The sequence below is a fragment of the Salvelinus alpinus genome, chromosome 2 (assembly GCF_045679555.1).
Source record: "Salvelinus alpinus chromosome 2, SLU_Salpinus.1, whole genome shotgun sequence".
NCBI classification, from domain to species: Eukaryota; Metazoa; Chordata; class Actinopteri; order Salmoniformes; family Salmonidae; genus Salvelinus; species Salvelinus alpinus.
Genome location: NC_092087.1, coordinates 49,471,281 through 49,492,496, shown reverse-complemented (window position 1 = coordinate 49,492,496; position 21,216 = coordinate 49,471,281). Strand labels below are relative to the sequence as shown.

Here is a 21,216-nt window from a genome sequence, read left to right as displayed (position 1 = left end):
ATCAGTGAAATAAATAGCCTAGAAGCCTCCGTTTGTAATAGTAGTATGTGAACTGTGCACAAACATAAGATGATTATTCGTTCAGTATCAAAATATTAGAGCGTTAAAACATGTCTTTTTTTTCTCTGTCATTTACAGAAATATAAAGAATTTGAGAAGTCCGTCCGAGTGGAAGAAATTGATGGCATGAAAGTGGTCAAAACTCTAGCAAAGAAGATGGAGGAAATGTTCCGGATGAAAAAGGAGGCCATGCGGGTATGTACCGTCGCATATCTGTCCTTTTATCTACCATCTACGTGCTTTCTGCGGTGTTTTCTGGAAGTAGGCCCAATGTAGACTACTGAGAGTAGGAGACTTAAAAATAATTCAGAAAAATATCAAACGTTCTGTTATTTCTCAGCCTCAGCTGCAGACATGCACCGCAAGCAGGTCAAGAAAATATCTAGATTTAGGCTATATAAAATGATCAACAGATTATCTAGATGTACTGTTATTATCATTATGATTATTATCACGTTTTGTATCGTTGGCATTTTTTCGTTACAGGCCTATCCATGATCATGAAGCTGTTATAACCAATTGTAAGCATATTTCAGTGGTCAGACATGTATTTTCGTTTTTCCTCCTCACACTTTCTGCTTTGTGGGTATTTCTATTCATAACACGGGTTTAAATTACACCAGTGTTGCATTTCATCCAGCGGCGGTATGCTATTTACTTCAAGACATTCTCCCGAGACAGATATATATCCGTTGGAAATGTATATTGGGCTTGAGAGGAGAGGTGCAAGTAGCCTATTTTAATAGTTAACCCCAGTTGAGTGGTGTGAGATGATAGCGTTTATCTCGCACAGCCAGATTTCCCCGCGACGGGCTGTATTGCTTGCATGGTTGTAATTCTACATTGTGTGCCCATTGCCTTTATCATTCTCTAGGCCTATTTATTAGGCAGAATTTCAATATGTGTTACAGTGCTGCAAATTGGACTAATGCTTTCTGTGTAAACAAATTCATTGTTTTAATGTAGCCCAGGCTACTAAATTGCCTAGGCCTATTTCAAATGTATGGGAGGCCTATATTCGTCGGATGAAAATGATACAAATATATTTTTGATAATGTGAAAAAAATTGGCAGCAGTCGAGATGTTATATCCAGTTAGAGAAATTCCAATGGTCATTAACTGGCACATTATACCAGCGTCGTGGCGTAGCCTATTCGAAATGAAAATTAAACAATTACGATGTAATTTGTCTGTATGAGATTGACCTAGTCCTTGCGAGCCGTGCATATTTGATTTAAGAGGTAGGCTACCTGTTTTGAAATTGCCTTTCGGCAGTAAGACTAATTTGATATGGTTTGAAAGACTGCCCAATAGCCATCGTTGGCATCTTGTCATTTGCACACAAAAATATAGCCTAGGCCTGGGGAAAAATCTGTTTGCATTTAGCGGCTTGAGGTTTCCTATTAATTGCATTATGTCTGTATTGCTGACGACACCATCTAAGACTGACACGCAACGGTATGAAAATAAATGAAGTTTAACTGTCACAAAAGTGTTTACGCCATGCCGCCATTTTCTGTTTGCGTTGCAGCTATTTTGATGTGCTGGACAGTTATTAATGACCTGTTCCAGAACCGCGACGATGACTGTGGTGTTCAGCCGGCATTTTCTCACGCAGGCAAGCACATTTCAAGGCGGCTATATAAGGTTTTGCGTATTATGGGATCCGGTTCTACCTTGGGCCATATGCCAATCAAGCATCTCACTGAACGCACGTATTTCCGTGGGTGCCTTTCGAGGCAGAAATGTAGACCTAGGCCTACAGTAGCCTAGGTGAATGGGAAAATCTTATCACAGAAAAATATTACAGAATATAGGCCTATTTGCTACGAGTTTCATGTTGTTTCCAGCAGGTTTGAGGCAGGTTATTGATATAACTGTGTTGAATAAACCCTGTCCTAGGAGGGTAGAATCAGGAATATCATTTTAAGTGGATTAAGAATATATCCATCGACCGAAGAGCATGAGCATCACTAAATAACACCAACATATCGCTATAATCATTCATACGTAGCCTGTTGACGAGGGAGTGGCGACAGTTTCAGGTTTAATAAACTGCTATTAGGAAAAACACAGCTGTATATTCAGCACCACGGTCAGCGTCCACTGACACACCACAATGGCCTCATATAGTGTCACAATATACTGTAACTGCACCATCAGCAATAATGGGGTACTTCACCTTATGACAAGTCCTGAACGCAATTTCACACTCAAGGAACGTTGGTTGGTCTTCTCAGGTGTCACGAAGCATAAATGTAAATCGGACACGGATGTGAAAAGTAATGCAACACAGCAAATTGTCTAGCCATTAGTTTTCAGAAATATCTAAATGTGGGGGAAATATATAGAATAGTGCAAGACAGGGAAGGGAGACTGGACTAAACATTATGTTGGTCCCTTCTTTATGTCCGAGACTGGCTTGAGCTGTCCCCTTCCCAGAGCTGCAAGAGGAGTACTGTAGAGCAGGCTTATGTCTCTGTGCTCCAAACAGCCAGACAGGCAGCCAGGCAGTCAGGACCATTCCTTGGCCCTCAGCTCTCTGACCCTCTGTTACAGCAGATTTAATGTCTCCCTGCAGAAGGCTGGCTGGAACTAGAAGCTACTGAGACGGTCTGACATTGTCGGGGGTCAAATAACTCTTGGGTGATGGGTGATGACTTTGAGTTGAGCTGGTGTGCTTATGCTTCCCCTCTGCGCTCCTCCCCTTATCTCCACCCCTCCCCTCCCCTATCTCTCCCTTTTCTCCCTCCTTCAGCGGCTGGTGGAGGCAGCAGAGGAGGCCCATCTACAGCACGAGGAGGACCCAGAGCTGCAGGTAAGACGGATGGGAGGGGGAACGGTGCAACTTATAACAAGGTGAGAGAAGGGGTTAAGGACAGTATAGTATCTGCTGACATTGACAGTCATTCGCATTAATACCCTGTCACAGTGCTGATAAATGACGCCTTTTTAATAAGCAAACACTGCATACATTGACGAACGCCTTACCAAACTGCGGCTGTCATAACTCACTGATTGTTTGGAAGCGTAATCATCATTTATAAGTAGCCTGTTGAAGAGGGAGTTTCGACAGTTCCAGTAAACTGCTGTTGGGAAAAACACAAGCCAAGTATTCAAGTTCAGCGCCCACTGACAAACCACAATGGACTCATATTATATCATAATGTTCTGTAACTGAACCATTAGCAATAATGGGGTACTTCTTCTTTTGACAAGTCCGAAATGCAATTTCACACCCAAGGAACATTTATTTATTTTTGTCTTCTAACGAAGCGTAGTGATATAGATTGTACACCTTTATGAGACGTAATGCAGCGCAAACAAATGCTTGGATGTCATGCTACGACAATCAGCTGTGTCTTCGGGATATGTTCACTGCATACAGGAAATGTTCTTAAATTCATTCATACTCATACATTTATGGAATTTGAGAGAATATAATATTCCCATTGTGTGTGGTGCTACATCAGGTGTGGTTTCTAACTTCCCATGCAGGTGTGTTGTACAGCTCATCACAGGCCATTGTGCTCTTTAAAGGACATTACAGCTGTTATCGCTGGCTTCCTTTTCCTTGGCGCAGTGAGCCTCTTCCTATGCGGTGGGATTGCAGTAATTCTGTAACACTGTACAGGACCCTGCCTCCCTCCCTCTGTCTCTCTACCCCCCCCCCCCCCCCCCCTTTCTCCCTCTTCCCAGTAGACAAAGATTAATGCAACTCTTATGCACAGTGCATTGTTCCACATTTCCTCCTGAAGATTAGAAACTCACTCGGGCAACAAAAACACTTTCAAAAATAATGGCGCTACACTTCCCAGTTAATAGACGCATTTGCGTTATGAATACTTTGTGATCACCCCGTGGTTCGCAGGGTTTGTTTCGCTGGTGATTATATGAACGCATTGGAAGAATGTCGAGAAGGTCATTATTACCATTGTAGGACCACATTTCCTTCTCCACATTTCAATGTTATTATTCTTCATTACTCTGCACTTATTCCAGTTTGGGGATAACACTCCGATTAAATGTGTCCAGATGATTATGTGTGTTCCTTGCTCTGGTGATATATGTATGTACATCACGTTATTGTATTGTTTTAGGATTTAATAGCATATTGTCATTGAGAAAATGGTTTCCTTTTTTTTTTTTATGGGTGTTATATTTAGTTCTGCAGTAGGCTACACGTTTACAATAAGCTACACATGCTTACACAAGCTTTGTAACACATTTTCACAGCTTTGAAGGCTGTTACTGATTGTTTAGCTGATATTTTAGTGCGTACTTAACAGGGCTACTATTTTAGATAAGCATTGTTTGGTATTATTTGAAATGGTGACCAAATTCATCCCTTTGTTAACGCTATATGAGATACAACCTATTGCCGAATAACGTGCATCGATCTCTCACGTGGTTATTATTACGTCAAAACATGTATTTCGTTATTTCCTTTAGGCTCTATTCAGGCTACTTATTTTACAGTGAACTTGCTGCAACTTCATGCCCGCATGTTCATTGTAAAAATCCTAACGCCTATTCTTCATTGTAAATATCTAGGGTAGGCTACTCCGCAGCTCCACGTCTCTCTAGAAAAGTGTCGCAAAAGATTTTCAGAATTGCTAATCGTTGATCTAAAAGATCTAGAGTAGGATAAAACAGATTTTTTTCTTCAAAGCATAGCCTGCTTTGAACTGCAAAAAAGGTCTGATATATATTTATTATCAGCAAAAGTAGCCAGACTATTTTAAAGCCTCATAAACGTCTACTGCTTACAAAACACGTATGTCCTATTCAACAATTAAACCTACATTGCAGAGAGACATCTAGCATAAAATTACACAACAGTAAAAATACATTATTATTTTGTGGGATCTGTTATCGATAGCCTAGGGGCTACTGAGCGGATACAGTGGTTGAGAGAGTTCACCTTGCGGTATACTATGTTGTCACCTGCACGCCCTTAAACCCTGTCTGTAAAACCTAACACGGGTCAATGTAAAACACTACACTCTCTTAAAACGAGACAATAGTGAATTCGGGAAATGGTGCGTGAAAAATGCATGGTGTCAGAAAACGGCAATAGGTTGATGAAATGATGCGTCACAGAGTTTGATGTTATAAAATGATCGAATATCCTTAACGCTGGTTTTTATGTAGCCTCGTTTTCGTCTGTTTGAATTTCCACTCGATAAAGTAGGCTTCATATAGGCTACAGTGTGTTTGCTTCAACATAAGACTTTCAAAAATCAAACAAAGTTACATTCCACTGGGCACAGACGTCAAGTCAAGTCTATTCCACGTCTATTCCACGTTGGTTCAATGTAATTTCATTGCAATGATGTGCAAACAACGTTGATTCAACCACAGTGTATCCAGAGGGATTGCTTATAGCTGGGAAATAATATTAGAACATGGGCCTGTATAAATCATTACATTTATTAATCTACAGTCTTTTTCTACAGACAGTATTTTTGAAAACTTTGTGTGAAGTCTGTTACTATTGCAGAGAAGTCTCAGTAATTCTGGCGGCCTGCCTTCAGTCTGAGGATCAAATGGTCACGACGGAGCACGGGGTCTCATTGAAGAGACTCGAGACACTCTCATAGGCGATACATTGACCTCCAAGATGGGGTCGACTAAGGAAGGGAACACATGAGCCGAGTCAGCCCGGGTTTAGACCAGTTAAACCCTTTATACACTACCGAGGCAAGCCAAGCCGAGGCAAGCTGTACTGTGCCTGGCCCGGTTACGTATCCATCCATAGTTGCTGCATGGAACTGTACTGGAAAGGACATTGTGAAAAAGCAGGGTTACGCAATAATGTAAAAAGGGGATTAGACCCACCAATGCCTGCCTATGCTGCCAGCCCTGGTACAGTGCGCTCTTAGAAATCAGGAGAACCCTTTATGGTTCCAGGTAGAATCCTTTTGTGGTTCCAAGTAGAACCCTTTTGGGTTCCTTGTCGAACCCTCTGTGGAAAAACAATTCTTCAAAGGGTTCTCCTACGGGTACAACCAAAGAACCCTTTTAGGTTCTAGATATCGCCTTTTTTTCTAAGAGTGTAGGCCCAATCTCACTGCAGTGGTGTACAGTAACCTACATGAAGAGTCAGTGGAGTGTCTCGGGCGTTGAGCCGCAGTGTCCCCTGCCCAGCCTGGCCCTGCTCTACTCCTGCTCTGTACTACAGTAATAACCCTGATGGTTAACGGCCCTCGTTCTCTACAGCACTATCCCTTCTGCTGAGCGTGCACATTTCTCTCCTCCCCTCCTCCCTCCTCCCTTCCTCCCGCTTCGGCCAGTCAGAGGGGCGCTCAGGCGTGATATGAGCTGTCAGGCCCTGCTTTATGGTGATGCCGGCGTGGCCTTCCCAGAGTACGCCACAGAGTCCATCACACCTCCCCCTCTCCAGCTCCCTCCATCCCTCCCCCCAGCACCACACTGGCAAACAGGGGGCCTGTCAGTCCACAGCCAGAGCCAGAGCCGAGCTGCTTAGAAAGAATGAGAGAGTCTCTCCTCTAAGCGGGTCCCCTTGTGAAGTACAGGCCAATCACACGGCAGAGTTACACTTCAGAGAAGTCTGATTGTTCTCTTAAACCTCCATCGTCCAGAGTGCCGAGCAGCAGAGCTAACCACCACTGCTAGTCTGCTACACTGTACCATCCACTCCATTTGAAACCTATCTGAGAAAGTGCCGAACTTGACTCTCGTTACGGTATAAATACACAGTCTAAACGCACCTCTAATGTATTTTGAGCTCATCACAAAGGACGTCCCGTTTATGCAACACTTATGTGTTCTTCTCATCGGGGTCTGGGTTGTCAAGAGAAATAAAGTACGACTTTATAGCTACAAGGCTATTGAAACTGGTTGTTGAGTTGAATGTTAACTCTCTGCTGTTTCCCCTCGTCAGTGCGAGTACTTCAATGCAGCACTGGTCTGATTGTTGGATTTTAACCCTATATACAGTGCATTCGGAAAGTATTCAGACTCCTTGACTTTTTCCACATTTTGTTACGTTACAGCCTTATTCTAAAATTGATTAAATCGTTTTTTCCCCCTCATCAATCTACACACAATATCCCATAATGACAAAGCAAAAACTGTTTTAAATTTGTTATTTATTACAAATAACAAATTGAAATATCACATTTACATAAGTATTCAGACCCTTTACTCAGTACTTTGTTGAAGCACCTTTGGCAGTGATTACAGCCTCGAGTCTTCTTGGGTATGACTCTACAAGCTTGGCACACCTGTATTTGGGGTGTTTCTCCCATTCCTCTCTGCATATCCTCTCAAGCTCTGTCAGGTTGGATGCACAGCTATTTTCATGTCTCTCCAGAGATGTTCAATCTTGGTTTCATCAGACCAGAGAATCTTGTTTCTCATGGTCTGAGAGTCTTTAGGTGCCGTTTGGCAAACTCCGTGTGGGCTGTCATGTGCCTTTTACTGAGGAGCGGCTTCCGTCTGGCCACCCTACCATAAAGGCCTGATTGAGGAACAGAGGAACTCTAGAGCTCTATCAGATCAAGAGCTCTATCAAACCTGTTTTCGCTTTGCCATTATGGGGTATTGTGTGTAGATTACAGAAGAAAAATAAATATTTAACCCATTTTAGAATAAGGCTGTAACACAACATAATGTGGAAGAAATCAGACGGGTCTGAATACTTTCCGAATACACTGTATCGGTTCCTCCCCAGTATGAGTACTTCCACGCGGAGCTGGTCAACAATGTGGATGTTAACTCTTTAACCCTATGAGTACTGCAGTGGAGGCTGGCTCATAACATTGGAAGGAATGGAGTCGTTGGAATGGTATCAAGCATATTTGACCTTTATTTAACTGGGCAAGTCAGTTAAGAACAAATTCTTATTTTCAATGACAGCCTAGGAACAGTGGGTTACCTGCCCTATACAGAACAACAGATTTTTACCTTGTCAGCTCAGGGATATGATCTTGCAACCTTTCGGTTACTAGTCCAACACTCTAATCACTGAAAGCGTTCCATTGACTCCATTCCAGCCATTACTATGAGCTGTCCTCCCCTCAACAGCCTCCACTGGTGTACTGTCTATTTCTCCCAAGTATGAGTGTTTCAACGCGGTGCTGATGCTAACTCAATGTTACCCCGATCATTACTGGATTATTTCCCTCTCCTCAGTATGAGTACTTTAACGCGGTGCTGATCAACGAGGTGGATGAGGAGGGCAACAACGTGGAGCTGGGAGGAGAGTTCGTTCTGGAACCCAACGACCACTTCAACAACCTGTCAGTCAACCTCAGCCTCAGTGTGGTGCAGGTGCCCACCAACATGTACAACAAAGGTACGTTCAACAGCACACACCGACGTGCACAGCAAAGGTACGTTCAGCAGCACACACTGACGTGCACAGCAAAGGTACGTTCAGCAACACACACCGACGTGCACAGCAAAGGTACGTTCAGCAGCACACATCGACGTGTACAGCAAAGGTACGTTCAACAGCACACACCGACGTGTACAACAAAGGTACGTTCAACAGCACACACCAACATGTACAACAAAGGTACGTTCAACAGCACACACCAACATGTACAACAAAGGTACGTTCAACAGCACACACCGACATGTACAACAAAGGGAAGTTCAACAACACACACCGACGTGCACAGCAAAGGTACGTTCAGCAGCACACACCGACGTGCACAGCAAAGGTACGTTCAGCAACACACACCGACGTGCACAGCAAAGGTACGTTCAGCAGCACACACCGACGTGTACAACAAAGGTACGTTCAACAGCACACACCAACATGTACAACAAAGGTACGTTCAACAGCACACACCGACGTGCACAGCAAAGGTATGTTCAGCAGCACACACCGACGTGCACAGCAAAGGTACGTTCAGCAACACACACCGACGTGCACAGCAAAGGTACGTTCAGCAGCACACACCGACGTGTACAACAAAGGTACGTTCAACAGCACACACCAACATGTACAACAAAGGTACGTTCAACAGCACACACCGACATGTACAACAAAGGGACGTTCAACAGCACACACCGACGTACACAGCAAAGGGACGTTCAGCAGCACACACCGACGTGTACAACAAAGGGACGTTCAACAGCACACACCGACGTGTACAGCTAAGGTACGTTCAACAGCACACACCGATGTGTACAGCTAAGGTACGTTCAACAGCACACACCGACGTGCACAGCAAAGGTACGTGCAACAGCACACACCGACGTGTACAACAAAGGTACGTTCAACAGCACACACCGACGTGTACAACAAAGGGACGTTCAACAGCACACACCGACGTGTACAACAAAGGTACGTTCAACAGCACACACCGACATGTACAACAAAGGGACGTTCAACAGCACACACCGACGTGCACAGCAAAGGTACGTTCAGCAACAGCACACACCGACGTGTACAACAAAGGTACGTTCAACAGCACACACCGACGTGCACAGCAAAGGGACGTTCAGCAGCACACACCGACGTGCACAGTAAAGGGACGTTCAACAGCACACACCGACGTGCACAGCAAAGGGACGTTCAGCAGCACACACCGACGTGCACAGCAAAGGGACGTTCAACAGCACACACCGACGTGCACAGCAAAGGTACGTTCAGCAGCACACACCGACGTGCACAGCAAAGGTACGTTCAGCAGCACACACCGACGTGCACAGCAAAGGGACGTTCAACAGCACACACCGACGTGCACAACAAAGGGACGTTCAACAGCACACACCGACGTGTACAACAAAGGGACGTTCAACAGCACACACCGACGTGTACAGCGAAGGGACGTTCAACAGCACACACCGACGTGTACAACAAAGGTACGTTCAACAGCACACACCGACGTGTACAACAAAGGTACGTTCAACAGCACACACCGACGTGTACAATAAAGGTACGTTCAACAGCACACACCAACATGTACAACAAAGGTACGTTCAACAGCACACACCGACATGTACAACAAAGGGAAGTTCAACAACACACACCGACGTGCACAGCAAAGGTACGTTCAGCAGCACACACCGACGTGCACAGCAAAGGTACGTTCAGCAACACACACCGACGTGCACAGCAAAGGTACGTTCAGCAGCACACACCGACGTGTACAACAAAGGTACGTTCAACAGCACACACCAACATGTACAACAAAGGTACGTTCAACAGCACACACCGACGTGCACAGCAAAGGTATGTTCAGCAGCACACACCGACGTGCACAGCAAAGGTACGTTCAGCAACACACACCGACGTGCACAGCAAAGGTACGTTCAGCAGCACACACCGACGTGTACAACAAAGGTACGTTCAACAGCACACACCAACATGTACAACAAAGGGACGTTCAACAGCACACACCGACGTGCACAACAAAGGGACGTTCAACAGCACACACCGACGTGTACAACAAAGGGACGTTCAACAGCACACACCGACGTGTACAGCTAAGGGACGTTCAACAGCACACACCGACGTGTACAACAAAGGTACGTTCAACAGCACACACCGACGTGTACAACAAAGGTACGTTCAACAGCACACACCGACGTGTACAATAAAGGTACGTTCAACAGCACACACCAACATGTACAACAAAGGTACGTTCAACAGCACACACCGACATGTACAACAAAGGGAAGTTCAACAACACACACCGACGTGCACAGCAAAGGTACGTTCAGCAGCACACACCGACGTGCACAGCAAAGGTACGTTCAGCAACACACACCGACGTGCACAGCAAAGGTACGTTCAGCAGCACACACCGACGTGTACAACAAAGGTACGTTCAACAGCACACACCAACATGTACAACAAAGGTACGTTCAACAGCACACACCGACGTGCACAGCAAAGGTATGTTCAGCAGCACACACCGACGTGCACAGCAAAGGTACGTTCAGCAACACACACCGACGTGCACAGCAAAGGTACGTTCAGCAGCACACACCGACGTGTACAACAAAGGTACGTTCAACAGCATACACCAACATGTACAACAAAGGTACGTTCAACAGCACACACCGACATGTACAACAAAGGGACGTTCAACAGCACACACCGACGTACACAGCAAAGGGACGTTCAGCAGCACACACCGACGTGTACAACAAAGGGACGTTCAACAGCACACACCGACGTGTACAGCTAAGGTACGTTCAACAGCACACACCAATGTGTACAGCTAAGGTACGTTCAACAGCACACACCGACGTGCACAGCAAAGGTACGTGCAACAGCACACACCGACGTGTACAACAAAGGTACGTTCAACAGCACACACCGACGTGTACAACAAAGGGACGTTCAACAGCACACACCGACATGTACAACAAAGGTACGTTCAACAGCACACACCGACATGTACAACAAAGGGACGTTCAACAGCACACACCGACGTGCACAGCAAAGGTACGTGCAACAGCACACACCGACGTGTACAACAAAGGTACGTTCAACAGCACACACCGACGTGCACAGCAAAGGGACGTTCAGCAGCACACACCGACGTGCACAGTAAAGGGACGTTCAACAGCACACACCGACGTGCACAGCAAAGGGACGTTCAGCAGCACACACCGACGTGCACAGCAAAGGGACGTTCAACAGCACACACCGACGTGCACAGCAAAGGTACGTTCAGCAGCACACACCGACGTGCACAGCAAAGGTACGTTCAGCAGCACACACCGACGTGCACAGCAAAGGGACGTTCAACAGCACACACCGACGTGCACAACAAAGGGACGTTCAACAGCACACACCGACGTGTACAACAAAGGGACGTTCAACAGCACACACCGACGTGTACAGCTAAGGGACGTTCAACAGCACACACCGACGTGTACAACAAAGGTACGTTCAACAGCACACACCGACGTGTACAACAAAGGTACGTTCAACAGCACACACCGACGTGTACAATAAAGGTACGTTCAACAGCACACACCAACATGTACAACAAAGGTACGTTCAACAACACACACCGACATGTACAACAAAGGTACGTTCAACAGCACACACCAACATGTACAACAAAGGTACGTTCAACAGCACACACCGACGTGTACAGCAATGGTACGTTCAACAGCACACACCGACATGCACAGCAAAGGTACGTTCAACAGCACACACCGACGTGCACAGCAAAGGTACGTTCAACAGCACACACCGACGTGTACAACAAAGGGACGTTCAACAGCACACACCGACGTGTACAACAAAGGTACGTTCCACAGCACACACCGACGTGTACAACAAAGGTACGTTCGACAGCACACACCGACGTGCACAGCAAAGGTACGTTCCACAGCACACACCGACGTGCACAGCAAAGGTACGTTCGACAGCACACACCGACGTGCACAGCAAAGGTACGTTCAACAGCACACACCGGCGTGCACAGCAAAGGGACGTTCAACAGCACACACCGACGTGTACAGCAAAGGTACGTTCAACAGCACACACCGACGTGCACAGCAAAGGTACGTTCGACAGCACACACCGACGTGCACAGCAAAGGTACGTTCAGCAGCACACACCGACGTGTACAACAAAGGTACGTTCAACAGCACACACCGACGTGCACAGCAAAGGTACGTTCAACAGCACACACCGACGTGCACAGCAAAAGGACGTTCAACAGCACACACCGACGTGTACAACAAAGGTACGTTCAACAGCACACACCGACGTGCACAGCAAAGGTACGTTCAACAGCACACACCGACGTGCACAGCTAAGGTACGTTCGACAGCACACACCGACGTGTACAACAAAGGGACGTTCGACAGCACACACCGACGTACACAGCAAAGGTACGTTCAACAGCACACACCGACGTGTACAACAAAGGGACGTTCAACAGCACACACCGACGTACACAGCAAAGGGACGTTCAACAGCACACACCGACGTACACAGAAAAGGTACGTCCAACAGCACACACCGACGTACACAGCAAAGGTACGTTCAACAGCACACACACCGACGTGTACAACAAAGGGACGTTCAACAGCACACACCATCACGAACACCCAACAGAGCCTACTGGAAATAAAGTGTATGGGTAGATCTAAGCCTCATTGTGGTCCAGGTGCCCACCAACATTTACAACAAAGGTAGGGACACTCAGACACCACTGTGTGCAAAAATGGATACAGCAAAAGTAGGGGCATGCCCACAAGAGATGAGATAGGAGTAGGGGTATGGCGGGAACAGATTTGCCTTTCAGGGAAAATACAAATATTTTCAATTGAATGAGAAGCTGATTTGTGTTCAATTTCATTGTCAAATTCAAAAATTTGAATTAAAACAACTGAAACGTGCCATATATTTTCAATGGAATGGAATGGACCCAGACCCTGCACGGTGAGAATGAGGTGAAGTGCTCTAGCCGTGTCGGTATCACTGGAGGGTGGGGGGTCCATAATGGCCCGACGATAGAGAGAGCAGTCACAGCATGAGTGAGTGACGAGAGGAGAGAGGAAGGGATGTTTATTTTTTTTCTCTTGTAGTGACTGACTGTTATTTGTTTTCTAGCCCAGTGTGTGGCCTCTCTGTGTAGTCCTGGCTGACTTTCCTCTGGATATAATGGCCTCTTTCCTCTGGATATAATGGCCTCTTTCCTCTGGATATAATGGCCTCTTTCCTCTGCATATAATGGCCTCTTTCCTCTGGATATAATGGCCTCCTCAGCGCCTCCCACTCCCCCTTTCTTCTTGGCACAATGAGAGGCTCCCTGACAGGATCAGTCTCTGCTTTGGCCGTGTGTGTGTGTGCGTGTGTGTCTCTCTGTGTGTGTGTGTGTGTATGTATGTGGAGGCCATGCAGCAGAAGGACGGGAGGACAGTATTTCGTCAACCTCATTGTCCCTCCACCAGCGGGGTCAATAAGGGCGAAAGGTTAACGGTTCAGCACACCTGTGTTCAGTGTTAATGGTGATGATGATCATTATTACCTGGTTGTTATCTCGCTCACTCGGTCTCTCTCTGTCTCTCTCCCCTCCCTCCCCTCTCCTTTCTCTCTTTCTGTCTCTGTGTCTGTCTGTCTGTCTCTCTCTCTCTCTCTCTCTCTGTCAGTCTGTCTGTCTCCCACTCACTGTCTGTCTCTCTCTCTCTCTTTCTCTCTCTGTCTGTCTGTCTCTGTCTCTATCCCGCTCACTGTCTCTCTCTCACACACTCTCTCTCTCCCTCTCTGTCTGTCTCTGTCTCTCTCCCGCTCACTGTCTCTCTCTGTCTCTCTCTCTCAGATCCAGCCATAGTGAATGGGGTGTATTGGTCAGAGGCCTTGAATAAAGTGTTTGTGGATAACTTTGAAAAAGACCCGTCCCTGATATGGCAGTACTTTGGCAGTGCCAAGGGCTTCTTTAGGCAGTATCCCGGTGAGTTGTGTGTGTGTGTGTCTGAGTGGGTGTCTCTGTGTCTAAGTGTGTGTGTGTTCTAAGTGTGTGCGTGTGTGGGGGAGGTGCTGGGAGCGGTCACTGTACGAACTGCGGGGAAATGAAATGGAATCGCTAAAAGGGTGATTTTGCTAATGTTGTAATTTTACAGACCATCAGAGAGGATGCATATAGCAAATTAATCAGAATGCGTGAGTCCAGCAGCAGCATACTACAAAGCAGTCCAGAGCAATGGCAGTCAGAGATATTGGATCATTACAGCACCATCAGACAGCCACAGTGCTGACTGCAGTACTATATCCTACTGTAACACCGCAAAGATGGCCTATAAGTGGTGATACAGAAATGTGTCCCTTCTCATTGCAGTCATATCATTTAAAGCCCTTCACCACTGTGGATGACTGTGGATGATGTCCTGCATTAGTTCAGGCTAGTGTAGTGCTATGCCCCGTACACATCACAACGTATTTCATTACGTCCTACGTCATCTTCACACAATCTCGTTCCGCTAGTGGACCGAGAGCATAGGGTTTCACAACGCAAGACAAGATGGAGGAGTGTCTAGTCTCTCGTCAGAGATAGCATTTTGGGGGGGGGGGAGATTGTAAAATATGACCTTTTCAGTCAAGACAGGTGAAATATATTGTTTCAGGTGATAATTAAACGTTTTGTTTAGTTATTTTTTCCTCAACTTGTTTCTCTAACTTTCTAGCAAGTCAAGCTAGTTAACAGAGCAGCTAGCTAGCTAAAAGCTAGGCTAAGTTGAAGATAGTGTTGCTAGTGACCTCCACTTAACAATTATCATCAAAAACAAAAGTCATTACCATCACAATAAAATAAAATGGGAGGCAACGGTCAATTTAACATTACTACTAAAATAGTATTCACTATTCACTAAGACAGATTATGGACCCAGTTATCCCTCTCGCTTCGCCTCTTCCTCTCTGGCTGCAGTGAAGACAACTCAAAGTTTGGAATAATTCGAAGCCTGCGACATCCGTTTCGCAAAGAAGCCTTCAACCGCAAGGGGGAGCTGCGATACCACTCCGTTGTGGACGATCCCCATTGAAATGAATGACGTCCAGACTGCTCAGTAATGTGATGAGGCTTTAGAGCAGGGGCGGGAAACTCCAGTCCTCGAGGGCCAGATTGGTGTCACACTTTTTACCTATCCCTAGCAAACACAGCTGATTAATTAAATGGCATTCCAAACTGAAGATCATGATTAGGCGATTATTGGAGTCAGGTGTGTTAACTGGGGCTGGGGCAAAACTGTGACACCAATCAGGCCTTTGAGGACTGGAATTGCCCACCCCTGCTTTAGAGTGTAGGACATACTAGCATAGCACTGTGCCCTTCAGGGATCTGACATCCTTAGACCCGACTCTCCTTTCTAATTTTTATTGAGTAGCAATGAAAGAAACGGAGACAAACCTGCTTATTTAACCCCCGTTTCTACAGGCAATGTGCAGCCCATAGTTGACTCTGGCACATCCTTACACTCTGTATGACTTAAACATGCTGCTTTGTGTATCTAGCTACGTGTCTTTCTCCTCATGGTTGCAGGGGTCAAATGGCATCCAGACGAACACGGGGTCATCGCCTTCGACTGCAGGAACAGGAAGTGGTATGCTTTTTCACAATAGGTCCACATTAGCCAATTAGAACACGGATTCTTTCCTTGCTCTGTAGCCTACAGTATGATGTCCATATCAAGACGTTTGTGCAGCGTACAGTATGGCAAGTCTTGACCCCTGTCGCGTACGTTGTCCATTTGTTGTGTGTTGCTTTGGCTCCGCTACAGTAAATTGATTCCAGTCAGTGTTTGCTGCATTGCAGTCCTAGGTTGGGCAACGGGTTGTGTGTTGTTATCCACACGCTTGATACACTCCCATGTATTTAATGGATAGATAGAACCAGTGTTTGGGCTGGTGCGTGGATACTAGTTTGTCGTCCCTCCCTGCTCAGGTACATCCAGGCAGCGACGTCTCCTAAAGACGTGGTGATCCTGGTGGACGTTAGTGGCAGTATGAAGGGCCTGAGACTGACCATCGCCAGACAGACGGTCTCCTCTATACTGGACACACTGGGAGACGACGACTTCTTCAACATCATCGCTGTCAGTCTCATTAATGACCTGTTTGTGGGGGTGGGATTGTGTGTGTGTGTGTGTGGGAGGGGGGGGGGGGGTATTGAACTTATCAGTTTATTTGAGTAAAATATGGTGTTTCTACAGCTCGTTTTTCTATACCGTGTTTATGACGATTAGTCAACCTTTTATCTAAAACAATGACAATGAATGAATAGGTATGTCTAGAATTTCCTGCACAATGTGTGTGTGTGTGTGTGTGTGTGTGTGTGTGTGTGTGTGTGTGTGTGTGTGTGTGTGTGTGTGTGTGTGTGTGTGTGTGTGTGTGTGTGTGTGTGTGTGTGTGTGTGTGCGCTTCATGTATTTCCACTCATATCTAACCCTCTCCATATGTGTTCACAGTACAATCAGGAGATGCACTACGTGGAGCCTTGTCTGAACGGCACACTGGTACGAGCAGACAGAAATAATAAAGCTGTAAGTTTCCCTCTCTCACACACACACACACACACACACACACACACACACACACACACACACACACACACACACACACACACACACACACACACACACACACACACACACACACAATTGTATGTAGATCGTATCAGAGGGAACTTGTTGGATTAATACTCAAATCATACCTCATGTTTGTCTCTTCCTGTGTTATCTGTTAGCATTTCAAAGAACACCTGGACAAGCTGTTCGCCAAAGGGATTGGTCTGCTGGGTGACGCTCTGACCGAAGCGTTCACCATTCTAAATGATGTAAGTTCAGCCTCCGACTTAAACACTGTAAATGTTCGTTCATTCATTCATTCGTTCACCACAAACATTGCACAAAGAAATATACAGTAGCTACAGTTGAAGTCGGAAGTTTACATACACTTAGGTTGGAGTCATTAAAACTCGTTTTTCAACCACTCCACAAATTTCTTGTTAACAAACTATAGTTTTGGCAAGTCAGTTAGGACATCTACTTTGTGCATGACACAAGTCATTTTTACAACAATTGTTTACAGACAGATTATTTCACTTACAATTCACTGTATCACAATTCCAGTGGGTCAGAAGTTTACATACACTAAGTTGACTGTGCCTTTAAACAGCTTGGAAAATTCCAGAAAATGATTTCATGGCTTTAGAAGCTTCTGATAGGCTAATTGACATCATTTGAGTCAATTGGAGGTGCACCTGTGGATGTATTTCAAGGCCTATCTTCAAACTCAGTGCCTCTTTGCTTGACATCATGGGAAAATTAAAAGAAATCAGCCAAGACCTCATCCAAAACATTGTAGACCTCCTCAAGTCTGGTTCATCCTTGGAGGAAATTTCCAAATGCCTGAAGGTACCACGTTCATCTGTACAAACAATGGTACGCAAGTATAAACACCATGGGACCACGTAGCCGTCATACCACTCAGGAAGGAGAAGCGTTCTGGTCTCCTAGATATGAACGTACTTTGTCGCGAAAAGTGCAAATCAATCCCAGAACAACAGCAAGGGACCTTGTGAAAATGCTGGAGGAAACGGGTACAAAAGTATCTATATCCACAGTAAAACGAGTCCCAAATCGACATAACCTGAAAGGCCGCTCAGTAAGGAAGAAGCCACTGCTCCAAAAACACCATAAAAAAGCCAGACTACGTTTTGCAACTGCATATGGGGACAAATATCGTACTCTTTGGAGAAATGTTCTCTGGTCTGATGAAACAAAAACAGAACTGTTTGGCCATAATGACCATCGTTATGTTTGGAGTAAAAAGGGGGAGGCTTGCAAGCTGAAGAACACCATCCCAACCGCGAAGCACGGGGGTGGCAGCATAATGTTGTGGGGGTGCTTTGCTGCAGGAGGTACTGGTGCACTTCACAAAATAGATGGCACCATGAAGGAGGAAAATTATGTGGATATATTGAAGCAAATGGACAATGACCTTCCAAATGGACAATGACCCCAAGCCTACTTCCAAAGTTGTGGAAAAATGGCTTAAGGGCAACAAAGTCAAGGTATTGGATTGGCCATCACAAGCCCTAGCCTCAATCCTATTGAAAATTTGTGGGCAGAACTGAAAAAGCGTGTGCGAGCAAGGAGGCCTACAAAGCTGACTCAGTTACACCAGCTCTGTCAGGAGGAATGGGCCAAAATTCACCCAACTTATTGTGGGAAGCATGTGGAAGGCTACCCGAAACGTTTGACCCAAGTGAAGCAATTTAAAGGCAATGCTACCAAATACTAATTGAGTGTATGTAAACTTCTGACCCACTGGGAATGTGATGAAAGAAATTAAAGCTGAAATAAATCATTCTCTCTGCTATTATTCTGACATTTCACATTCTTAAAATGAAGTGGTGATCCTAACTGACCTTTTTTTTACAATGATTAAATGTCAGGAATTGTGAAAAACTGAGTTTAAATGTATTGGGCTAAGATGTATGTGAACTTCCGATTTCAACTGTGCATCTTACATGTGCCGTATCTGTGTATCCACATCATGAACATCACACAGAGTGTAATATTCAACTCAGCAAATGTCTACCATGTAGAGCGGAGGAAACGCACAACACAAAACCTTCAACACAAATTGGTTCTGAAATGCGCCTTGGACTTCAGTTTATTTCCAGAATGACTTTTTACTTGATTGAACAACAAATACGTAAACACTCTTGGGTAAACGCCAGAGAAGTTTGAGTAGAAAGGCAATTAGTTCAGGCACAATAGTTTCATGTCCCAACCTAATTGAATGATGAAAACGAGTAACATCAGTACACTCCAGCAAGGTGTACCTACTTATTCTCAAGCTCTGAGTACAGCGTGTCTCCTCGCTGTTTTCCCGTTCGAAGCGCTTCACTGCAATCCCCGCTATCCTCCGTTCCACCCCCGCGAACACAGACACGTCGATTCTGAAGGTGATTAATGACTGTAATTAATGCTACTGATTAATAAGGAGGATGATTGGAACACAAAGCCGGTGGAGATAAGACCTCTCTGCTCTCCTTTTATCTCTCTGTTTTCAGGCTAGCGGTCCGCCGCATCGCGCAGGGTCCAGGGAGCACGGCTTCAATGTCTGCATTGGTCCGATTAATTAAAGCTAGTCCAATGAATATGGTAATCAGTTGGCCAATAGGCCCAGTGTGAAATGCATTATTACACTAGGCCAGGCTACCACCTTGGTGAATGGATGGAATGGATACTAACTGGGCTAGAGACATTTTTTTCCTCTGGCTTATCGCAGGGCAGATCGAAGTTAGGAGGCAATTGACTAGCTCTGGAGTGGAGTACACTGCATCATTCTCAAGACTATGATGTCCTGGAGGTGTTTGTGTGTTGCTCTGCTAGAAGCAGTACCGTGGTCTGAGCATAAACACACCTCGACCATAATATTGATCGTCACCATCTTCCCATAATCTTCACATTTGTCAACACTCGTATCCAACCCAGTAGCGGTTCGTGGGTAAAATCCAGTGGTGTAAAGTACTTAAGTAAAAATACTTGAAAGTACTACTTAAGTAGTTTTTGGGGGCTATCTGTGCTCTACTTTACTATTCATATTTTTGTCAACTTTCACTTATACTTCACTACATTCCTAAATAAAATGATGTACTTTTTACTCCATATATTTTCCCTGACACCCATTACTCATTACATTTTGAATGTTTAGCAGGCCAGGAAAATGGTCTATTTCACACAATTATCAAGAGAACATCCCTGGTTATGCATACTGCCTCTGATCTGGTGGTCTCACTAAACACACATGCTTCATTTGTAAATGATGTCTGAGTGTTGGAGCATGCCCCTGGCTATCTATGCCGTCTGGTTTGATTAATATAAGGAATATGAAATTATTTATACTTTTAATACTTAAGTATATTTTAGCTATTATTATTACATTATTATTACATTTACTTTTGATATGTTTTCCTAGTCAATTTCCACACAATACCCCATAATGATAAAGGGAAAAAACAGAAATACCTTATTTACATAAGTATTCAGACCCTTTGCTATGAGACTCGAAATTGAGTTCAGGTGCATCCCGTTTCCATTGATCATCCTTGAGATGTTTCTACAACTTGATTGTAGTCCACCTGTGGTAAATGTAATTGATTGGAGATGATTTGGAAAGGCACACACCTGTCTATATAAGGTCCCACAGTTGACAGTTCATGTCAGCCATGAGGTCGAAGGAATCCGAGACCGAGACAGGGTTGTGTCGAGGCACAGATCTGGGGAAGGGTACCAAAAAATGTCTGCAGCATTGAAGGTCCCCAAGTACACAGTGGTCTCCATCATTCTTAAAATAAAGAAGTCTGGAACCACCCAGACTCTTCCTAGAGCTGGCCGACCAGCCAAACTGAGCAATCGGGGGAGAAGGGCCTTGGTCAGGTAGGTGACCAAGAACCCGATAGTCACTCTGACAGAGCTCCAGAGTTCCTCTGTGGAGATGGGAGAACCTTCCAAAAGGACAACTATCTCTGCAGTACTCCACCAATCAGGCCTTTATGGTAGAGTGGCCAGACAGAAGCCACCCCTCAGTAAAAGGCACACGACAGCCCACTTGGAGTTTGCGAAACAGCACCTAAAGAACTCTCAGACCATGAGAAACAAGATTCTCTGGTCTGATGAAACCTAGATTGAACTCTT

General features: G+C 45.3%; 1 protein-coding gene across 1 annotated transcript in view; it reads left to right on the top strand.

Annotated features, from left to right (window-relative positions):
* Positions 1 to 21,216, top strand: part of LOC139564053 (voltage-dependent calcium channel subunit alpha-2/delta-3-like) — a 65,945-nt gene that overhangs the window by 8,403 nt on the left and 36,326 nt on the right. Inside the window, exons 3-10 of the mRNA XM_071383272.1 lie at positions 139 to 255; positions 2,819 to 2,878; positions 8,221 to 8,383; positions 14,334 to 14,465; positions 16,050 to 16,110; positions 16,452 to 16,602; positions 16,975 to 17,049; positions 17,253 to 17,342. Of these exons, the coding sequence (XP_071239373.1) occupies positions 139 to 255; positions 2,819 to 2,878; positions 8,221 to 8,383; positions 14,334 to 14,465; positions 16,050 to 16,110; positions 16,452 to 16,602; positions 16,975 to 17,049; positions 17,253 to 17,342 (849 nt within the window). The remainder of the gene's footprint in view (positions 1 to 138; positions 256 to 2,818; positions 2,879 to 8,220; positions 8,384 to 14,333; positions 14,466 to 16,049; positions 16,111 to 16,451; positions 16,603 to 16,974; positions 17,050 to 17,252; positions 17,343 to 21,216) is intronic.